General features: G+C 46.4%; 1 protein-coding gene across 1 annotated transcript in view; it reads right to left on the bottom strand.

Annotated features, from left to right (window-relative positions):
* SYT17 (synaptotagmin 17) overlaps nt 1-12,163 on the bottom strand; it is a 147,873-nt gene extending 135,710 nt beyond the window's left edge. The window contains exons 1-2 of the mRNA XM_019921898.3: nt 8,137-12,163; nt 2,694-2,807 (exon numbers count right to left, since the gene is read on the bottom strand). Of these exons, the coding sequence (XP_019777457.1) occupies nt 2,694-2,807; nt 8,137-8,182 (160 nt within the window). The 5' untranslated portion in view covers nt 8,183-12,163. The remainder of the gene's footprint in view (nt 1-2,693; nt 2,808-8,136) is intronic.
* Between the last annotated feature and the right edge of the window lie 7,921 nt (nt 12,164-20,084).

Raw genomic sequence — 20,084 nt, 5'->3', positions numbered from 1 at the left:
TCAGTATTTTAGTTACCTGTTTATATGTCTGTTTCATCCCTAGGCCACCAGCCCCGCAAGGGCAATACTGCACCTCTTTCACTTCTCTGTTTCCTGAACACCTATTACAGAGCTTCGCACAGTAAACTGCTGGGAACAGTATTGAATCAAGTTCTCATCCTGCCTATTAGAGTTTTTATCAAGCAGCCTACTTCCTTTTTTTTTTTCTTTAAACCCTGCCTAGGGAAAAGAACAAGAATCCACTGCACAGAGCCAATTTACTACATCTGCCTGTGTCCTCAGCAATAGCCTGTTCCACTTTAAAAGGCATGACAATGCCCTGGAGTCCCTGGTTGCAGAGCTAACCCCCCAAAGTTGTTGAAAGCCAGGGCCCAACACTCAGCTGTGCCGTTCCGATATTTGCTCTTCAGGAAAGTAATTTTTCTGAATGGAACCCATTCTGCTATCTTAGGAAAGGTAAATCTTTGGAGACTACTCAGCAGAGGTAGCCCCAGAATTTTTACACTAGGAGACGCGTTGGGACTCTGCTGGGAAGGAGGATTGAAAATGAGGATGTCGAATAGCACATCAGATTAAGAAAATGTCAGCTGCCCATATTAAAGAGCAGTGGGGTGACGGAAACTGAGGGATGGGGAAGGCTAAAGCCTCCCCTTACCCCCCCAGCCAAACACACACACACACACACACACACACACACACACACACACACACACAATGATGTCCCCTTGGAACCACCAATGGTATTCGGGTCTCAGGAGTGGAAACCACAAACCATTGGAAGAATAGTTATTTGGGGTTCAGTGTTGATCCCAATCAATGTAGTAGAATTTTACGATCTTAAAACATCAGAGCTGGCTGTGACATGGCATAAGATGAGTGTTTCAGAAATATTTCTTAAAAGTTTAGCAGTGGGCTTCCCTGGTGGCGCAGTGGTTGAGAGTCCGCCTGCCGATGCAGGGGACATGGGTTCGTGCCCCGGTCCGGGAGGATCCCGCATGCCGCGGAGCGGCTGGGCCCGTGAGCCATGGCCGCTGAGCCTGCGCGTCCGGAGCCTGTGCTCCACAACGGGAGAGGCCACAACAGTGAGAGGCCCGTGTACCACAAAAAAAAAAAAAAAAAAGTTTAGCAGTGTTGCCAAAACTCAGCCTCTGTTCACCAGTGCCAAATAGAAATGTGGAGACAGAGTTTTGGGTGAAGCAGAAAAGAATAGCTTTATTGCTTTGCCAGACAAAGGGGGCCACGGTGGGCTAATGCCCTTAAAACGGTGTGTCCCCTCCTGGAGGGGGTAGTGAGGAGTTTTATAGTGCTCAAGGAGCAGGGCGTGATCGGTTTGTGGACACTCTTCTGATTGGTTGGTGGTGAGGTAATCAGGAGTCAGCATCATCAACCCTCCAGTTCTAACTCATGTGGGGTCCATGTGCTTGTGGGCAGCGTACAGTTAACTTCTTCCACCTGGTGGGGATTTCAGTATTTGCAAAACAGCTCAAAGGACATGGCTCAGAATATTATCCACAGTGCTTGAGGAGGAGCTAAAGGTCCTTGACTTTGTTTAATGGCTAAAGTATTATTATTTTGTCTTGCTTGACTGTTTTCCTTTCTTTCTGCATTTTCTCACTTCTCTGATTAAATATTTTCTTTGACTAAAGTTTTTCTATAGACAGAAGGCGGGCAGAAGACATGGATGGGGTCTATTCTGGGAAGGTCTCATAGGACCCTGCTTGGTTACAGCAGGAATTAGCTTGGGTTGAGATTTTGCTCATCTTTTAGATGCTACTGAGATCCGGGATCCAGGAATGCCTGAATCTTGCCCCTGTCAATCTCCTTATACCACCCCCTCACTCCACCTCATTCCCAATGTTACTTAGGGAGCCACGTGCAAGGGATAGTAGCTAGATTGGAATCAAGACATCTTATTAATAGTTGAACCTAGACCTAATAATCACCAGTGTAAAATTTCCTTTAAATATGGCACAAATGAACCAATCTATAAAAGGGAAACAGACTCACAGACATGGAGAACAGACTTGTGGTTGCCAAGGGGGGGGGGGAGGGAGAGGGATGGACTGGGAGTTTGGGGTTGGCAGATGCAAACTATTACATGTAGAATGGATGAACAACAAGGTCCTACTCTATAGCACAGGGAACTGTATCCAATCTCCTGGGATAAACCACAATGGAAAAGAATATAAAAAGAATGTATATATATAGTGTATAACTGAGTCACTTTGCTGTGTAGCAGAAATTAGCACAACCTTGTAAATCAACTATACTACCATCTTAAAAAAGGAAAAAAATAAAACTCCCTTTAAAAAGGGAGCACTTTTCTAGAGCACTCAGCTTAAGCTCTAGAATAAAACGGGCTTCTTAATCCCCGCCCCCATCCATGAATATAAATCTTGGAGCCTGCCCAGCCCCATGGAGTGGGGGAGGGGCTGAACAGAGCTGCAGCCATTGCCACACAGTGACCCCTCCCACTAGTGACCCATGGCCCAGGGAGTGTCCTGGACTCTCAGGGAGCCGACTAGCACCTTCCCCTCATAGAGGAACTAAAAGGGTGATGGGCAGTGGGGTCAGGCATGATGTCTGAAGAGTCCTCTATGTGGACATAAATAAATCAATAACCTCTCAGGCACCACCCAACCCCCTTCACTTTGCATGAGAAAACCGAGATCCCCAAAGGAAAAGTGGCTCACACAACAGGACCACCGGCACAGCTGGAGTGAGAACTTGGGTTTCTGATTTCTGATTCAGAGCTTGGCAGATGGATTCTCTTCCCAGCTGGACACAGTCTCCAAGACTTATCAACTCTGTAAAAGAATGAAAGGTACTCAAGTGGCATCGAATCTCCTGGAAATGAAAGTAGCCCTCCCCTTGGCCAAAACAGGATCACACAGATACCCCTGGTTGCAAAGACGTCTGGGACAGCAGGGAATAGTATTTCCCAACTGACTGGCTTAGTGACCCATAGTCTAAGATGAGCCCACTCCTACCTGGAACTAATTCAGTGTAGGCAAAAAAATAGGGGGGATGGGTAACTTGTAGGTAACATCGTCCACATTACAAATGAATAGCCTGATATTAGAGAGGTAAATTGATTTGCCTAAGGTCACAGCTAATTAATGGTCAAATTACATTTCTCCCTTGATTCCCGAGTTTGAGCTCTTAGCTGCAATGAAACACTGACTTTCAGAAAGAAAACAAAAATATGCGACTCTTCAAAATTTTGGAAATCTAATCATTTTTAAATCATCTCAGTTCAAAGATACTTGAAATTTGTACACATTTTTCATTCAAAGCAGCAGATCATTTTTTCTTCACAATGGAAGGATGTAGGACGATCAAACCTCACACCTCCAGGAGGCGCTACTCACACGGGACCTGTGTTATCAGCAGCCTCTAAGTTGTGCAGTGCACAACCTGCCCGGCCACAGACATCGAACGGTGCTATGTTTAATCTGTCTGGGCTCCAGTTCCTTCATCTGCAAATTGAGCTGGTGGTTCTGGAATGATTCTGAGGTCCCTTGTGAGACCTGACGATACTGTGACAAACCATGTGTATTCACACAGGAGAATAACAAATAGGCCAGTACAGGAAGGGGTCATGCTTTCCCAGGAGGACTTGCTGGTGCTTTGCCAAAGTGCAGCGTAGAGATGGTTCTGACATTCCCCATATTGCCCATAAGACAGCCCTTTTGGTTGTAAAACACCCTTGTCAACAACCCAGAACTCTCTGGAGCTTAATTTTTCAGAAACCAAGTATGTCCTTATGGTCACATAAAAGTGATGCCTCTTCCTTGTCAGACTCGCAGCGAATAGGGTGCTGATCCTTGAAGGACACTCTTCCTGGGCATGGTGCCTGCTGTGAATTGGCATGACCTTTCCCCCTCATATCTGTCTAGTCCCCAGAGGCATAGGCCCTCTTATTACATTTTCTCAGCCTGGAGTTTAGCTCCACAGGCAACCTCCTGTCATTTGTTTGTCTGATGGATATTATTTCTTCTAAGAATCTAATTAGGATCTTTTAAAGGGTTCAGCCTGGGAGTGAGGGAATTAACTATGACTCAGAGTGTGTGCTTTTCAAAGCCAAGCAAAAAGTTAGATGATCATTTGATTTATTCATGTATTTATTCATTCCACAAACCCTGACAATGCACCTTTTTTGTGCCAGTCTCTGCTGGGAGTTCAGGCAAGTGGAGAGAAATGGATGATTTCTGGGCTTGCCTGGTGGCACAGTGGTTGAGAATCCACCTGCCAATACAGGGGACACAGGTTTGACCCCTGGTCCGGGAGGATCCCACATGCTGCGGAGCAACTAAGCCCGTGCGTCACAACTACTGAGCCTGTGCTCTAGAGCCCACATGCCACAGCTACTGAGCCCATGTGCCACAACTGCTGAGCCTGCGTGCCACAGCTACTGAAGCCTGTGTGCCTGGAGCCCGTGCTCTGCAATGAGAGAGATCACCGCGGTGATAGGCCCGTGCGCCATGGCGAGAGGCCCACACGCCATGGCGAGGAGTGGCCCCCACTCGCTACAACTAGAGAAAGCCCGCGCGCAGCAACGAAGACCCAACGCAGCCAAAAATAAATAAATAGATAAAAAGAAATGGACGATTTCTTTCCACCTTGGAACTGTTTAGCCACATATCACAAGTGCGCTCCACTTCAAGGAAAGTGATGAAACATGGCACAAAATGCCATGGGTCCAACCAAGTCATCTTTTAGTTCCCTCTTTTTGGGGGGTGGGGCCACGTAACTAGTTCTAACCAAAGGGCTCTAGCAGAAGTGACCAGTGTCATGAAGAAGCAGGGTGCAAACATCCATTCTCTCTTACCCTGGCTTGGCGACCAAGAGTGCAGGGGTGGAGGTGTCTGAATATCTGTCAGCCTGAGTCTCTGAGTGACTGAGTGAGGCAGAGCCCCACCCCTGCTTCCTATACCCTAATTCAGATGTGTAGCAGGAACGAGAAATAACCATTTGTCTTCTTAAGCCACTGAGATTCGGGGATTCACTTATCACCACTACAAAACTTAGCCTCACCTGACTAATCTAAAATCTAAACATTTAAACCAGTTAAACTGGTGGTGATGGACCTGGGGAGAACAGTTATATACCTCATTTATTTGGTAAATGTTTACAGAGCACAGACTATATGCCATATACAGTGTTGTGGTTCCAAAAATGAGGAAAGGATTGTCTCTGTCCTCATGGAGCTCATGATTTGATCATAATCATAACATTACAGTGTCTGACACATAGTAATTGCTCAGCAAATAATATTACTACTCTAACTGAAGCTCAGATATTCACACCTGCAGTGCGTTCCCAGCAAGATTATTATTCCCCAGAATTCAATATTTGTGTAGAGGTAAAATTCCAAATGGTAGTTCGCACACATCTTTAGTAGAGCACTTAATGGGTTCTGACAAAGGCACACAGCTTCGCAATCCAAACCCCTATCAAGATACAGAACATCTCCATCACCCCAGAAAGTGCTCTCATGTTCCTGCTTTTCTCATCCATGCTGATCTTCACCTCTGTAAAGATATCTAAAAGGGTAAAATTAAAGGCAAACACACATAATTCTAAAAGAGCAACTCAAAGTTCTGCAAGCCATGGATGGCAAACCAGGGCGGGGGGTGCCACTTACGGAGCACCTTCTGTGACCGAGGCACTGCAGATGCAGCAGTGAACTAAACAGCCCCCAAAATCCCTGCCCTCACTGTGTTTCTATACTGGTGTGGGGAGTGGATGGCAATAAACACAGAAATAAGCAAATATATGGATTTCCAGATAGTGATAAGTGCTACAGAGAAAAATGAAGCAGAAAAGGAAACTAGTGGGTATGAGGCACGGGGACGTGGGGTTGCGATTTTAAAGAGGGTGGTTAGGAAACCTCACTGGGTGACAGTTAAGCAAATACCTGCAAATGGCAAGATGTATAGGAAAGTGTGATGAAGGAATACATGAGCGTATTAGTCTGCCAGGGCTGCCATAACAAAATAACACAGACTGGCGGTCTTAAACAACAAACATTTTTTTCTGAAAAGTTCTGGAAGTCCCAGATCACGGTGTCAGCAGGTTTCTCCTAAGGCCTCTCTCCTTGGCTTGCAGATGGCCACCTTCTCCCTGTGTCCTCACATGGTCGCCTCTCCATTTACGTGTTGTCTGTGTCCTAATCTCTCCCTCTAAGGACACCAGTCATATTGGATGAGGGCCCACCCATCTGACCTCATTTTACATTAATTATCTCTTCAAAGGTCCTATCTCCAAATACAGTCACATTCTGATGTACTGGGCATTAGGACTTGGACACAATGAATTTTGAGGGGAACACAATTCAGTCCATAACAGTGAGTGAATGAATGAATGAACAGATGAACCAGTCTGCTGCTTTGCTTCTGGGTGAGAAAGTGAAGGTAGCCAGAGAAACATGAAGAGAAACAAAGGACAAGGAACAAGCAGCTACATCAGGAGAAAAGCTGAGGATTTGACACGTGTTGTTTTTCAAATCCCTCTTGGCCAGTTCAAAATGTGCTTTTTTCTGGCTCTGGCTCTCAACTATTTCCAGAAGTGGTTTTATTAACTGATGGCTTGCAGCAGGAAGTCGTAGAGGAAAACCCTGATCTTGGAACCAGAAGAGCTGGGTTCTGTATCTACTCTGCTGAGTGACTTTGAAGAAGTCACTTAACCTCTCTGCTTCATCTATAAAATGGAGATGAGAATCCTGCCCCTTCACAGAACTGGAAGAGAAGTGAAGTGAGGTAATCGGCAGGCAGATGAGGGCGTGTAGCAACAGGGCTTAGTAAACAGGGAAATGTAATATAAATAAAAGCGGAAGGTATTACTGTGAAGCTTGCAGTGAAAACTACTGCAGACAGCTCATAGCTGGGGCCTTCCGGCCACTTCAAAGGGAGTTTATTAAACTCTAGTCCCTGTCCTGCTTGTTTCCCCTCAATCCCCAGGGCCATCAGAGAGCTGGGAAGGTGCAGGCTGGGGAGAAGAAAGGCTTATAAAAATGGGAGGAGCGGTTGACCCCATCTCAGGCGCAGAACTGGCCATTCCTGCCTCACCAAGGATCCTTTATACACACACATACATATATAAAGCTGTAGATGTTTAATGCATACAACCTGATGTGTTTGGAGATAAGTATATACCCGTGAAACCAACATGACTGTCGATGCCATAAACTTATTCATCACCTTCAAAAGTTCCTCCTGTCCCCTTTGTTTTTGTTTTTTTTCTCTTTTGTGGTAAGAGCACTTAACATAAGATCTATCCTCTTAGTGAATTTTGAAGTATATAATACAGCACTGTTAGTCATGAGCTCTATGTTATACAGTAGATCTCCAGAGCTTTATTTTGTATGACTGAAACCCTTGGACCACCAGCCCCCAGGCCCTGGCAACCACCATTCTACTCTCTGCTTCTGTGAATTTGATTATGTCTGAGTCCACATATGAGTGAGATCATGCTGTATTTGACTTTCTGTGGTCTGATTTATTACTTAGCATAACGTCCTCCAGGTCCATCCATGTTGCTGCAAGTGGCGGGATTTCCTACTTTTTAAGGCTGAATAATATCCCATCATATGTATATACCACATTTTCTTTATCATCAAGGACTCTTGGTATCGAAAGCTGACAATAAGGGGCCCCCTCCTTGCCAGATTTGGTACTAAGCCCCCCCCAGGCATCAATTCACTGAATCCTGACAATACCCTCTGAGTCTGGAGCTATTATCTACCCATTTTTTAGATGAAGAAACTGAGGCTCAATGGAGTTAAATAATTGCCCAGAGTCATGTGGCTATTAAGAGACAGAATTGAGCCCAAATCAGCTTCCACCTACAGCCTTTCATAATTACACAAAATGCGCTAAGGTGTGTCTGGCACTAAGCAGGTGCTAAAGCTATTTAAGGCATCTCAATTCCGTTTGAATCCCCGCTCTGACACTTCCTAGCTGTGTGACTTTGGACACGTTATTTACCTTCTCAGAGGACTACCCTGCCCGCCTGTCACCTCCAGTACTGGCCAAGTGTGAGCTGGGGGTTGTTCTTTAGCCTCTTTGAGCCTCAGTTCCCTTAGCTGTACAATGGAGACAATAACAGCCCATATCCCGAGTGAAAAGCACTTACCCCAGGACCTGGCATCTATCATTTTGTGACAGCAACAACAGGGCATCTACACCGCACGGGGGCAAGGAAGAAGAGCAGAGATGGAAACACAAACAGAAAGAATAAATTTAAATTTTGTACATTTTGCCCTTTCAGAGCTTAGGATCAAAAAATAATTATCTCAGGTAAAGATGTGTCATTATCCTTTGATTAGAAAACAAGAAACGGTGTGATGTGTTGTGTTTCCCTTTTTGCTTTGGCTACCAGAAAGCTCACAGCTAAATTCCATTCTTATTCATAGTAACTGGATAGAACAGAGTCTAGGCTTAGTCTTCCTTTATGCTATATGCATTTTAAAATTTCTGTTCTATTGACTTTATTGTCCTGTAACATTTAGAGTTAACATAAAAAAATTATTAATCCAGCCTCTTGAAAAGTAGGTAAAAATAGTCAAGACATATTATATAGTTATATGTCAACTATATATAGGCTAAAGCAGTACACTTGAAATCAAAACATTACCTGTTACTTGAATTTTAGACAAAGATAAAAGGCACTGAGATTACTTTCAAAGTAAGAGATTACTTTCAAAGTGGATTAGTTCAGATGAAATATTTAGGGGGAAAAAAATGTAAGTGATTCCCAGTGCAGGTCAATCCTACTTGCAGGCAGAGAGGAGGGTCAGTTCTGGGCCCCCAGGGTCCACTGGGCTGGCCCTCAGCTTTTCCAGGTCCCAGCTCTACGAGGAGCAGAGGCCTGCACCGTTTCCCATGCCTTCAGGGGTTTCCTGTTTATCTTTCCAGATCGTGTGTCCACTTGCACAAAGATGTGAATCCGTGGCAGAAGCCAAGATGACAGGAGCTATTTCTGTAAGTCAGTTTGATGTTAAACATGCTGGAGGAAGGAAATTTACATTTAAATTAAATTTTGGTTATATTCCCGTTGTACAGAGTCTCCAGAAAGAGTAACTGTGTGTGTGAGAGAGAGTATGTGTGTTTATATCCAAATATGATATTCTCTCAAATTGATGGTTACAAGGGTTCTCATTCTGGTGCTAGTACAATGGCCAAAAGACTGGAAACAATATAAAATTAATCAATGGGACCTGGTAGGATGATATGCCCACAGAATGGAAGAGGACGCAAGGGTTAATAAAGAACGAGGACCCAGCCACTTTGGGAACTAGTCTGGTTAAGATGAACTCACATGTAACCCAGGATTTCCTCAGCCTCCGTCACTCTCAGAAAAAAATCCAAATTCCTCAGCCTGGCCTACACCAGCCTTTCTCACCGTGGGCACTGTTGACGCTTGGGGCCGGATAGTCTATGTAGTGGGGGGCTGTCTCGTGAGTTGTAGGATATGTATGGACGTCCCGGGGTGCCACCCATAAATGCCAGTTGCACCCCTGCCCCCTAAAGTTGTGACAACCAAAACTGTCTCCAGACATTGCCAAAATATTGCTTCATGCAACAGCATGGATAAATCTCACAAACATAAAAACACACACACAAAAAGAGTACATATTGGGAATCCCCTGGCAGTCCGCGCTTCCATTGCAGGGGGCATGGGTTCGATCCCTGGTTGAGCAACAAAGATCCCCCGTGCCGTGGGGCATGGCCAAAAAAACAAAAGAGTACATATTATTTATAAACCCATTTTGTTGGGAGAAAGAAGGCACAGGCAAGGGGCTTCTGGGATGAAAGTAACGGTCTGTTTCCAGATTGAAGTACTGATTACTCAGGTGTTTTTCACTCTGAAAATTCATCCTGTTGTGCACTTTTCCATAATTATGTTATAATTCAGTAAAAATGGTTTTTAAAAAATGAGGCGTATCTACATGGCTTGATATGGAAAAATCTCCAATACACACGGTAAGTGGGGAAAAAAGCAAGCTGAAGAACACAAATGCTGTAAGTCCATTTATAAGGTATTTCCGGAAGCACAGGGGGCGGGGGGGAGGGAAGCACACACACTACTGATGGGAGTGTGAACTGTTAATCACCGCACAGCGTCCTCACTAAAAATGCCAAGGTGGCCCACACCCCACGACTCAGCACCTCTGGACCTCAGGAATGTGCTCTCGAGAAACTCCTGCCCACTGCTCAAGGAGACTCAGACAAGGAATGTTCACCACAATGATGACTGAGGCTCAGAGGAGTTAAGTAACTTGCTGAAGATCACACAGCCTGTGAATCAGAAAGCCAGGATCTGATCTCAGGAGGTTGAGGGCTGCTAGGGGCTCTAACTCTCCAGCACTTCTGCTGGTACTGCATGTGGGTGGAGTGTCCTGTCACAGCTGGCTAAGAGTCCTCCGGCGGAGCTGCAGGTGTTCACAGGACGCAGGCTTCACAGTGTGGAGGTGAGTGCAGCCTCCCTACACATGCTGCCAGCCCATCCCCCCTAGACCTCAGTGTCTCCTTCCCAGCCTTGGGTTACACCACAAAATGCCCCCGTTTTATTGCCTCCTCCTTGGGAGGTACCAGCCTCAGGGAAAAGAGGACACAAAGGAAAAGTCCCTCTCTCCTCTCTACTGTAGGTTAACCTGGAATGGCCCTTCCTCAGAGGGCCTGGCAGCCCTGCCCGTTGCCCCAGCCCAACAGAGGAGTGATGACAGATTAGACCCCACCGCCTTGTGGCAGGAAGCCAAGGGTGGCTCTTGCCTTTGGGAAGGGCAAAGCTGTGAGCTGATTGAAGAGATCAAAGGCAGCTCCATCCTTTTCAGATGAAATGAGCTGCTAACACTTTTAAAGAAAGAGAATAAGTAAACACTGAAACTATCTCAGGGCCGAAAAGAAAAGTAGTCACATCCTAGAAACTCTTGCTAGACTCTGAGCTATTCTGCTTTCTCTTCTTCTGATTTGGGATTATCCACCAAAACGTCAAATTCTTTCCCATATTGATGGTGATGATGGTGACAGTAACAATACCAGAGACTCTCACCACTGAGGCTTGTGTAAGGACTTTACATCTAGTAACTCATCTACTCCTCCCAGTTCGCAAAGAGCCTAAGAAGGAGGTTCAGCTGGTAGCCCAGGCTTGCCACGGAGAAAACTGAGGCCTTGATCAGAGGCAAGTCTCAGCTCCAGGCCAAACCCTTTCCAACTCCGCTGAGGTCAGAATTCTAAGTTGGAAGTCCACATCCTGCCATTGTCCCCGATACGCTGGCCTCAAGGCAGGAGATGATGTCATGGGAACTGATGTTTTTGTCGGAAGGGATGGCAAGGCTGGGGGGAGGGGCGTTCGGAGGGCAGCCCTTCTCTCCCACTCCGGGTCGCTCACAGGGGTGTCCAAAGATCTTTACTTCTTTCTCACATGCTTCTGTGATATTTGCAATTTTTACAGCGAGCATAGATTATTTCTCTGATCAAAAACAAACAAGAAAGCTATTTTCATTTTGAAAAAACAATCCAGGGCCAGTTTGCACTTTTCTAGATTCCCAGGGTCAGTTTCCGGCCTATCTGGGTCACTTGCTCCTTGGCCTGGCTCTCTGTGAAAATAACCTAACAGACCGGGAGTCTCTCTCCGGTTCCTTCAAATTCAGACTGCTCTCTCAGGCTCGAAGGGGTCATAGCTGAGGGTTATTTAGCACAGAGCCAAGCACCTAATGAGCACCAACACATGACCCCTCTGTTGTTATTCATGAGTCTTAATTACGTTCTGTGCCGAATACCGCGCTTGCATGCTTGGTTGAGAGAGAGGTTCCCATTTTACGGATGAGGAAAATGAGATTCAGAGAGGCAAAGGGACTTCCCCAAGGATCTGAAGTCAAACCACATTGCATCTTCTGCCTGGCACGTCTTTCCCTCAAGTCTGAATTCAGTCCAATGTCACCTCCCTGCGTGGTCCCTCTCTGAGCTGATTCTCACTTACCTTGCCGAGGGCTCTTTGCCCCTGCCTTCACGTTTGAATCATATGGGGAACGTTAAAAAATCCTGTTTCCTGGCTGCTTCTGTATCAATGACATCAGAATCTCCGAGGGTGTAATAGTAACTTGGGGGTAGGATGGAGCATAATACTGGAGGCCCGGCAACAGTATTTATTAACACTCCCCAGGCGATTTCAACGTGCAGCTAAGATTGAGGTCCGTCTTCACTTTCTCGTAAGAAGGACCAAAGTAGGGTAAATAACTGTCCAGTTTGCCCAGGACCGAGGGTGTTCCAGGGACATGGGACTTTCAGTGGTAAAACTTTGAAAGCCCTGGGCAAACCGAGATGTGTTGGTTACCTTGGCCGAAGCCAGGTCCCACTGGCGGCAAAACCAAATGTCTCCAGGTATCAAGCCAGTACCTAAATGTCTGAAGTTGCCCGCAATGGGCAGTAGGAGATGGTGTTTGAGAGCAGACAGATGAAGAGAGCGTGTCCCACCTGGACCCTCACATTCAGGTGAAATAAACGTAACAAGCAGTGCTGCACTATCGGACCAGAGCCACTTGTTTTAAACTTCCAACGGGCAACCTTCAACTCCTACTCTAGAGCCACCAGAACAATCGTCTACCTACAGCAGAGTCCAGTGGACCCATAGTTCTCAAGCTTACACTGCAATTACCTGGGGAGCTTTAACAAAATCCTGATACTCAGGCCCGGCCCACAACAATTGACTCATAGTCTCTGAGGGTGGGACTCAGCAGTTGCTATATTTTTTAATCTCCACAGGTTGCTGTAATGTCTGGCTAGGGCTGAAGACAGATGCAGTGGGCGACGAGATGAAGGAGGAAAGGGGGACATTTGTTCTCCAGATCTGGTGTGTCTCTAAAGCACCCTTGGTGTCTGACTTATAAGCTTTGAAGAGCATTTCTGGTCTACCTGCTCTTTACAGCCACTAATCAAAATCAATTCTAAAGCAACAAAGATGTCCTGCAGTAGTTGAATGAACTGTGGTACATCCAGATGACAGAATATTTTTCAGCACTAAAAAGAAATGAGCTACCAAGCCATGAAAAGACACGGAGGCACCTTAACTGCGTGTTATTAAGGAAAGAAGCCAATCGGAAAAAAGGCTACACACTATATGATTCCAACTGTAGGACATTCTGGAAAAGGCAAAACTATGGAGACAGTAAACAGATCGGGGGGTGGGGGGAGGGGAGAGTGATGAATAGTAGAGCACAGAGGACTTTTAGGGCAGTGGACATACTCTGTATGATACGAGAACGGTGGGTACATGTCACTAGACATTTGTCCTAATCCAAAGAATGTACAACCCAAGAGTGAACCCTGATGTAAACTTTGGGTGATAATGATGTGTCAGTGTAAGTCCATCAGTTGTAACAAATGTACCATCTGGTGAGGGATGTTGATAAGGAGGGAGTGGGGACAGTGGGTACGTGGGAATCTCTATACCTTCCAGTCAATTTCGTTGTGAATCTATAACTGCCTCTAGAAGAATGGAGTCTTTTTGTTGTTTTTTTTTAATCAAGACTGAAGAAGTGCTTCCAACTCATTCATTCATCAGGCACCACTGAGCACCCAGTGCCTGACCCAGCTGCATGCTGGGAGATCAGGGTGTGCTGCAGGGGGATGGCTTCTGCTGTGTGACACTGGGCAATACACTTAGCCTTCCTGTGTCTCAGTGATTTCCTCCATGTCAACATCAGCTTGAGGTGCCTGGGTCTCAAGTCCTATGGACATTCCAAGTGGGGCTGGGGATCCAGGGTCCTGGACCCATAGGCCTTGCTGTGGTAGAGAGAGATTTTGCACAATGGTGCTAAGGCAGCAGGGTTTTCTGGCATTAGAACAATACCCTGTGCAAAAGAGGGAGGAAAAGGTCTTCTGAGTCATGGAAATTACTATGGTCAGTGGAGAGGGAGGAAACAGTGTGGGCATATGTGTGTACATGCATGTGAATAGGTGTGATTACATATCTGGGGGGGGGTGTCTGTGAGGGCATATATACCAGGAGTGTGTGTATGCGGTGGAGTGTGTATGTGTGAATGCCTGTGTGCGAATATGAATGTGTGTATATATGAATCTGCAGGAGGATTTTGTGTCTATATGAGGACGTAGGTGTACGTATATATGTGAACTGTGGACATACGTGATGGATATATATGTGTAACGGTAATGTGTGACTATGAATGCACAGGCATATTTGTGTGAGTGAGTGTGTATGAGGGTGTGTGCATGAGGGTGAACTAGGTGCTGGTGGGCAACTTGTTTAACCTTTCTGTGTCTCAGTTTCCTTATGTCTAAAATGAAGACAAGTACTTACCGTGGTAGGTTAAAAGTGGTCACAAACTCTTTATACCCCTGCCACTGATAGGTGGAGTCCATGTCGCTTCCTCTTTAACCTGCGCTAGACCTGTGGTTTGTTCTGACCAACAGAATCTGGGCCTTACAAGACCTGCAGTTCTGCATTTGCACACGTGGAACACCTCCCCTGGAAGAGTCCAGTGGCCGAGCCATGAGAAGCTAGAGCCAAACGGTGAGGCCACATGGAGGGAAACTGAGGCACACCATTCCAGCACCAGCTGAGTTCATAGCCCACAGGACCACCAACTGCCCACTACAGGAGTGAGCCCTCCCGGACAGGCCTGTGGTCCCAGTTGGCATCACAAGGAGCAGAACTGAAACTGAGAAGGACCCTCAGGGCCCTCCTGAGTACAAGCCCCTCGACGTCCCCACTTCTTGTTTGTAGAAAAAGCTTTAGTCTCCTAGGTCTTCCCTGAGTTCCAAAGAGTAGGCTCAACAGTTAATGACCGGAGAAATGAGAACAATAAGGTCACAGGACTCCTGGTTTCCTCCTGAAGGGGTACAGATAACAACCTGATGCACATCTTTGAGTTGTTCTGCAAAAACTAAGACAGCCCCCACCAACGGGGTAAAGGATGGTGATACATGCTGACCACAAGCATGTGGACCCCAGACTGGTTGGAACCAGAAGGCTGATGACTGAGATTCCTGAAACACCCCCGTTACCTCCCTACCAACCAATCAGGAGAAAGTCCACAAGCTGATCACACACCCTGCAACCCTCACCCCTAACGTTGTCTTTAAAAACCCTCACCTAGGGGCTTCCCTGGTGGCGCAGTGGCTGAGAGTCTGCCTGCCGATGCAGGGGACATGGGTTCGTGCCCCAGTTTGGGAGGATCCCACATGCCGCAGAGCGACTGGGCCCGTGAGCCATGGCCGCTGAGCCTGTGCATCTGGGGCCTGTGCTCCACAACAGGAGAGGCCACAACAGTGAGAGGCCCGTGTACCGCAAAACAAAAACAAAAACAAAAACAAAAAAAACCAAAAAACCCTCACCTAAAAGCTATCAGGAAGTTTGGGTCTTTGAGCACAAGCTGCCCATTCTCCTTGCTCGCTGCCCTGCAATAAACACTGCACTTTCCTTCACTGCAAGCTGGTATCAGTCGATTGGCTTTGCTGTGCTGTGGACCTGAGTTCAGTTCCACAGCAGAACTGCCAGCAGAGCTCATTAACACACAGACTCATGAGAGATAATAATGGTGGTGGTTATTTTTGAGCCACTAAATTTTAGGGTGGTTTATGCAGCAATAGATAACTGATACTATATAGAGTTTTTAAGCACTTAGAACATGGGGTCAGCAAAATTTTCCTTTGAAGGGCCAGATAGTAAATACTTTAGGTTTGGGGGCCATATGGTCACAGTTGAAACTACTTAGTGCTGCCTTTGCGGTGCAAAAGCAGCTAAGACAGTGCATTAATGATGAGGGTGACTGTGTTCCAATAAAACTTTATTTACACAAACAGGCAGCCGCTGGATTTGGCCCACAGGCAGTTGTTGGCCCAGACCTAGAAAACTGCCTGGGACACGGTACATGCTATAGAAGTGTTAGCTATGGGTGCACGTGTGTGAGTTCAAGAGTGTGTACGTCTGTGAGTGCATCATGTACACACGTGTCTGCATGTGACTGGATGAGTGGAAACGTGTGTGGAATCTGTTTAGTCCTTCTGTAAAAACACAGCAACTAGCCCGTACCAGCTGACGTTTCAAAGCACCTCCGCCCGGGGTTCCTGCTTCTATTCTGAGGAGAAAGCAAAGCATCAGAGAAAATCAAGAGAGGAGAGAGCTGGCCTGTCCCATGGTTTGCATCTGGGCTACTGTAGCGTGACACCCACGCCTTCCTGTCTGCTGGAAGGACGGTGAAGTCAGCTCTCTGGTTGGAGGGGGAGGGGAGGCCATAAAAATGAAAAAGGAACTCTAGAGCTTTTAAGGAGGGGCTTGGGGGGAGGCTCCTGTGTGTGGAGGGGGTGGCGGGGGGTGGCTTTTCTAGGCAACCTGTAAACATCTGCCTGCTGGTTTCGTTTTGTTCTCCCACTGTGGGACTCCAGAGGGGCTACTTCCTGCATGACTAACCGTCTTGGGTCAGTTTGCAGGGGCCAGAAATGCATCAAGTGTTAGCTTGGGAGCCAGTAGATGTGGGTTCAAACCCCTGTCCGCACTTGCTTACTAAGTGGCATTGGGCATTCAGCCTCATCTTGCTGAGCCTCAGTTTCCTTACCTGTATCATGGGGATGATATTAGCGCCACCTCCTAGGACTGTTACAACAATCAAATGAAGATACTGTGCATCAAGCCTTTGGTAAGGAGCTTTGCACACAGTAAATGCTCTGCAAGGGGACACTCTGACACAGACCCCGTGGGTTCCTGCGCTGGGCTCCAAGATTTCCAGGAAGTCTTCCCTAACCCCCCGGGGCTGCCTTAAACTCCTTTGGATTTACAGTGTCATAGAAACCTGTTTCTTTCCTTCAAAGCTTCTACCTCTATTTGTTATTCAGCATTCGTTGGCAGGCTTAAGCCTCTGCCTCCTCCAGCAGATTGAAAGCTGCAGCCAAATGAGATGGTGTCTGTTTTGCTAACCACTCCGTCCCCAGGGCCAGCACAGGGCCTGGCACTCAATGATGAGTTACCGAATGAGTGTGAATGGAGATGGAAAACTTCATAATCTGGACATTTCTGGGGCTCTAGGGAAGAACATCTCCTCATTTTTAATCAACACATGAATTTGAGAGGCTTCCGATAGGGTCTTCCAAAACGGGGTTAGGATAGGAGCCCTCTTCCGCAGCCTCTTGTATTAGTTAGGTTAGGCTGGGCTACGCTGCTGAAACAAAGAACCCTGACATTTCGTTTCAGAGGCCTAACAGCACACAGGTGGATTTCTAACTCAATCAAAGGCCAGTATGAATCGGGTGACTGGCAAGGGCAGCTCTTCTCGGTTCCATCTTGTGCTGCTGGCATCTTCGTGTGTGGCCTTTACTGCCTCTGCAGGATCATAACCAGTCCCTTCTGCTCCCTGCCTACTGGTCAGACCAGTCAGTCAGCCCTATCAAACTGCAGGGGTGCTGGGAGATAGTGGGTTCCTCGGGGCTACTCGGCAAGTAGCCGAAGAGTCTCTGCCACGTGTAGGAAGGGCTCAGACTTCTTGGCTGGCCACTCACAGGTCTCCCAGGCCCTGGTGTGAGGACTACCAAGTGCATTTTGAAGGCTTGGAAAGTGGAGATTCCTACTAATTAGACTGTTCTTTGAAAATCAGGTATTTATCAGAGGAAAAATAACCGATCATCACAAATCCTTTGCCTAAAATACGGAGCAGTGTTTTCAGTGCAGTTTCTTGCCATGCAAGACCCTGAGGGCCCCCCATCTCCAAATGTCAAAAGCATTTTTCTCCATAGTTGAAATACGTTTTAATGGTTTTACTTTGATAAGGATCGACAGCCGCCCATCAGAGGCTGAGCTCCTAATTCAAGGAGACCAACGATTAAATAAACGATAAAGATAAAAATCTTTTGATGACATAAGGTCCTTAAAAGCTCTTGGTTGAGTCTGGCACACAGTGGGATGCCTAGTATTTTTTTTCCTGGTTTCATTGGAAGGTGACCTGATGGACTGTAATTTTTCTTAAGTGCTGGCTTAAAGTCACTGCATCTAAGATGGCAGTGGGGGGAGGGGAGACACTGAGACAAAGCGTGGGAGAAACCACTGAATATTCATGAAAAGCGCCAGCATTTTGTGAACTTAGGCTGTATATGATGTATGTCCTCTCCAGGCTAGATGACAAAAAGAATGAGGGAACTATCACTTCTGTTATAGAGGCTTTTCTTTGCTGAGAAGTTTCAGGGTGACTCTGATGACATTTTTTTAAATTCAAAATTTAAAAAAAAAATGTTTTCATATCCCTGGGGTTGTAGAAAAAGGGAACTGCTAGTGGGATTAAATCCTGCGTCTGCTTAGCAATATTTTGCCTTGTATGCCCCAGCTGAAGAGTTCTGTCCTAGGGTTTTATTCCTACACCACCAACGCCAACCCTTCAGCTGCCTGTCTCTGTCCCAAAGCAAACCTTACACACACCAGCTGGTGGTTCCACAGCACCTGGTGGGGAGATCCCAGTTTCTCTGCTGAAAGGTTCCAGAGAGGCCATCTGACCTAAGTCAGTGGTTCACAACACTGGTTGCATTCTAGAATCGTCCACAGAGCTGTAGCCATGCCTGGGCTGCACCTGGAGAGTTTCTGACATCACTGGGCCAGGGTAGAGTCCTGAGCATGGATAATTTTACAAAGCCCCTTGTATAGCCAGGGCCAGGACTGAGAACTACTAGCCTGAGCTTTCCACCAGGACTCAAATATCATTTGAGAAATGAAGTGGGGAGAAGTCTTAGAAGATGACACAATTCAAAAGAAAGAAAGAGATATAAGGGTGGTCGTTTCTCTCATTGGATGTCCTCCCTCCTGGGAACATGAACAACAAATATTCATAAGTGCAAACTCACTCACAGTCCTGTGGGAAAGGAAGTTTGGTGATGGGCAGGCTCTGAGCAGAGTGCCTGAGGGTGACCCCTACCCCTTAAGATACGGATTCACCTTCCTGTTGTTCCAAAGATGCTGGGGCACCACTCCTAAGATATGGCAACTAACGTTTGGTAGTGCTTCTCAATCCCATGTGCATTACTCTTTGATTCTCCCGATTAGCCTATAGAAGGAGGGATTATCAACCCCATTTTGCAAATGAGGAAACTGATGTCCAGAAGACTTAACGGACTTGCCTAAAAGATTACAGCCAGGGAATGGTAGAGCTGGGACTTCAGTCCTAACATTTATGGAGCATTTACTATATGCTAGGACTCAGGATGGGTATAAATTATATAACTATGGAATTATAAATTCCCCAATTACTTCTCACTTCAGTGACATAATCTTCTGCTATTTGTTTCTAGCATTTCTGTGGCAGAATCTTATTTACTCACTAATACCCATTCTTTTTTCATATTTTGCTCAGGGCTGCTGTGTGCCATGTGCCGGGCTCTCTTTCCAGCTTCCCTTGCAGCTAGGAGTGGTCACGTGACACCATTCTGGCCAATGAGATGTAAGGGAAGTCTACTGCATTCCTTAATCCAGTTTCTCTTCTCCATGGCTGTAGTAGCCATTGTGGGATCTTGATAGGACAAGCATGAAGATAAAGGTGAAAATACCCAGAATGACAGAGCAAAGAGATGCCTGGATCCCTGATTCATCCCTAAACTGCTGGATGCCTACCTCCAGGCTTCTGGATGATGAGAAGAAAGAATTTGTCACTATAGATTAGGTTTTCACAAGTTGTGGCCAAATGTCTTCCTAAGTGATACAGTTTCCCACATGCCCTTTATCACTGCTGTTCTTTTCCTTTACAGTTGAACACACCACCCACCAGCTGAACACCAGCCAGTACCTGACTGAAGCTGAAGTTTAGCCAAGAGGGGACACTCAATCAGTGTCTCAACTGTATTACCTCTGAGACCTATGGCATGTTGTCACCTGAATCAGCACTTTCATTTTCCAGCTTCCACTTGCTTTTATGAGATCAGGGCAAATGCAGGAACACAAACAGCCGTGTAAACACGCCCCCCAAAAGATGGCAACACTGCCACAACTCAGCCAACATCATGCTTCAGCAGATGAGGGAAACCTGGATTCCCTGCGGGAAGGTGGGTTGCATCAAAGTCTGGCTGTCTGAACGTCAAATGCACAGAAGT

The sequence above is a fragment of the Tursiops truncatus genome, chromosome 15 (assembly GCF_011762595.2).
Source record: "Tursiops truncatus isolate mTurTru1 chromosome 15, mTurTru1.mat.Y, whole genome shotgun sequence".
In the NCBI taxonomy this organism is placed as follows: Eukaryota; Metazoa; Chordata; class Mammalia; order Artiodactyla; family Delphinidae; genus Tursiops; species Tursiops truncatus.
Note: the sequence above shows the minus strand (reverse complement) of the source record. Positions and strands in the feature narration are given on the sequence as shown.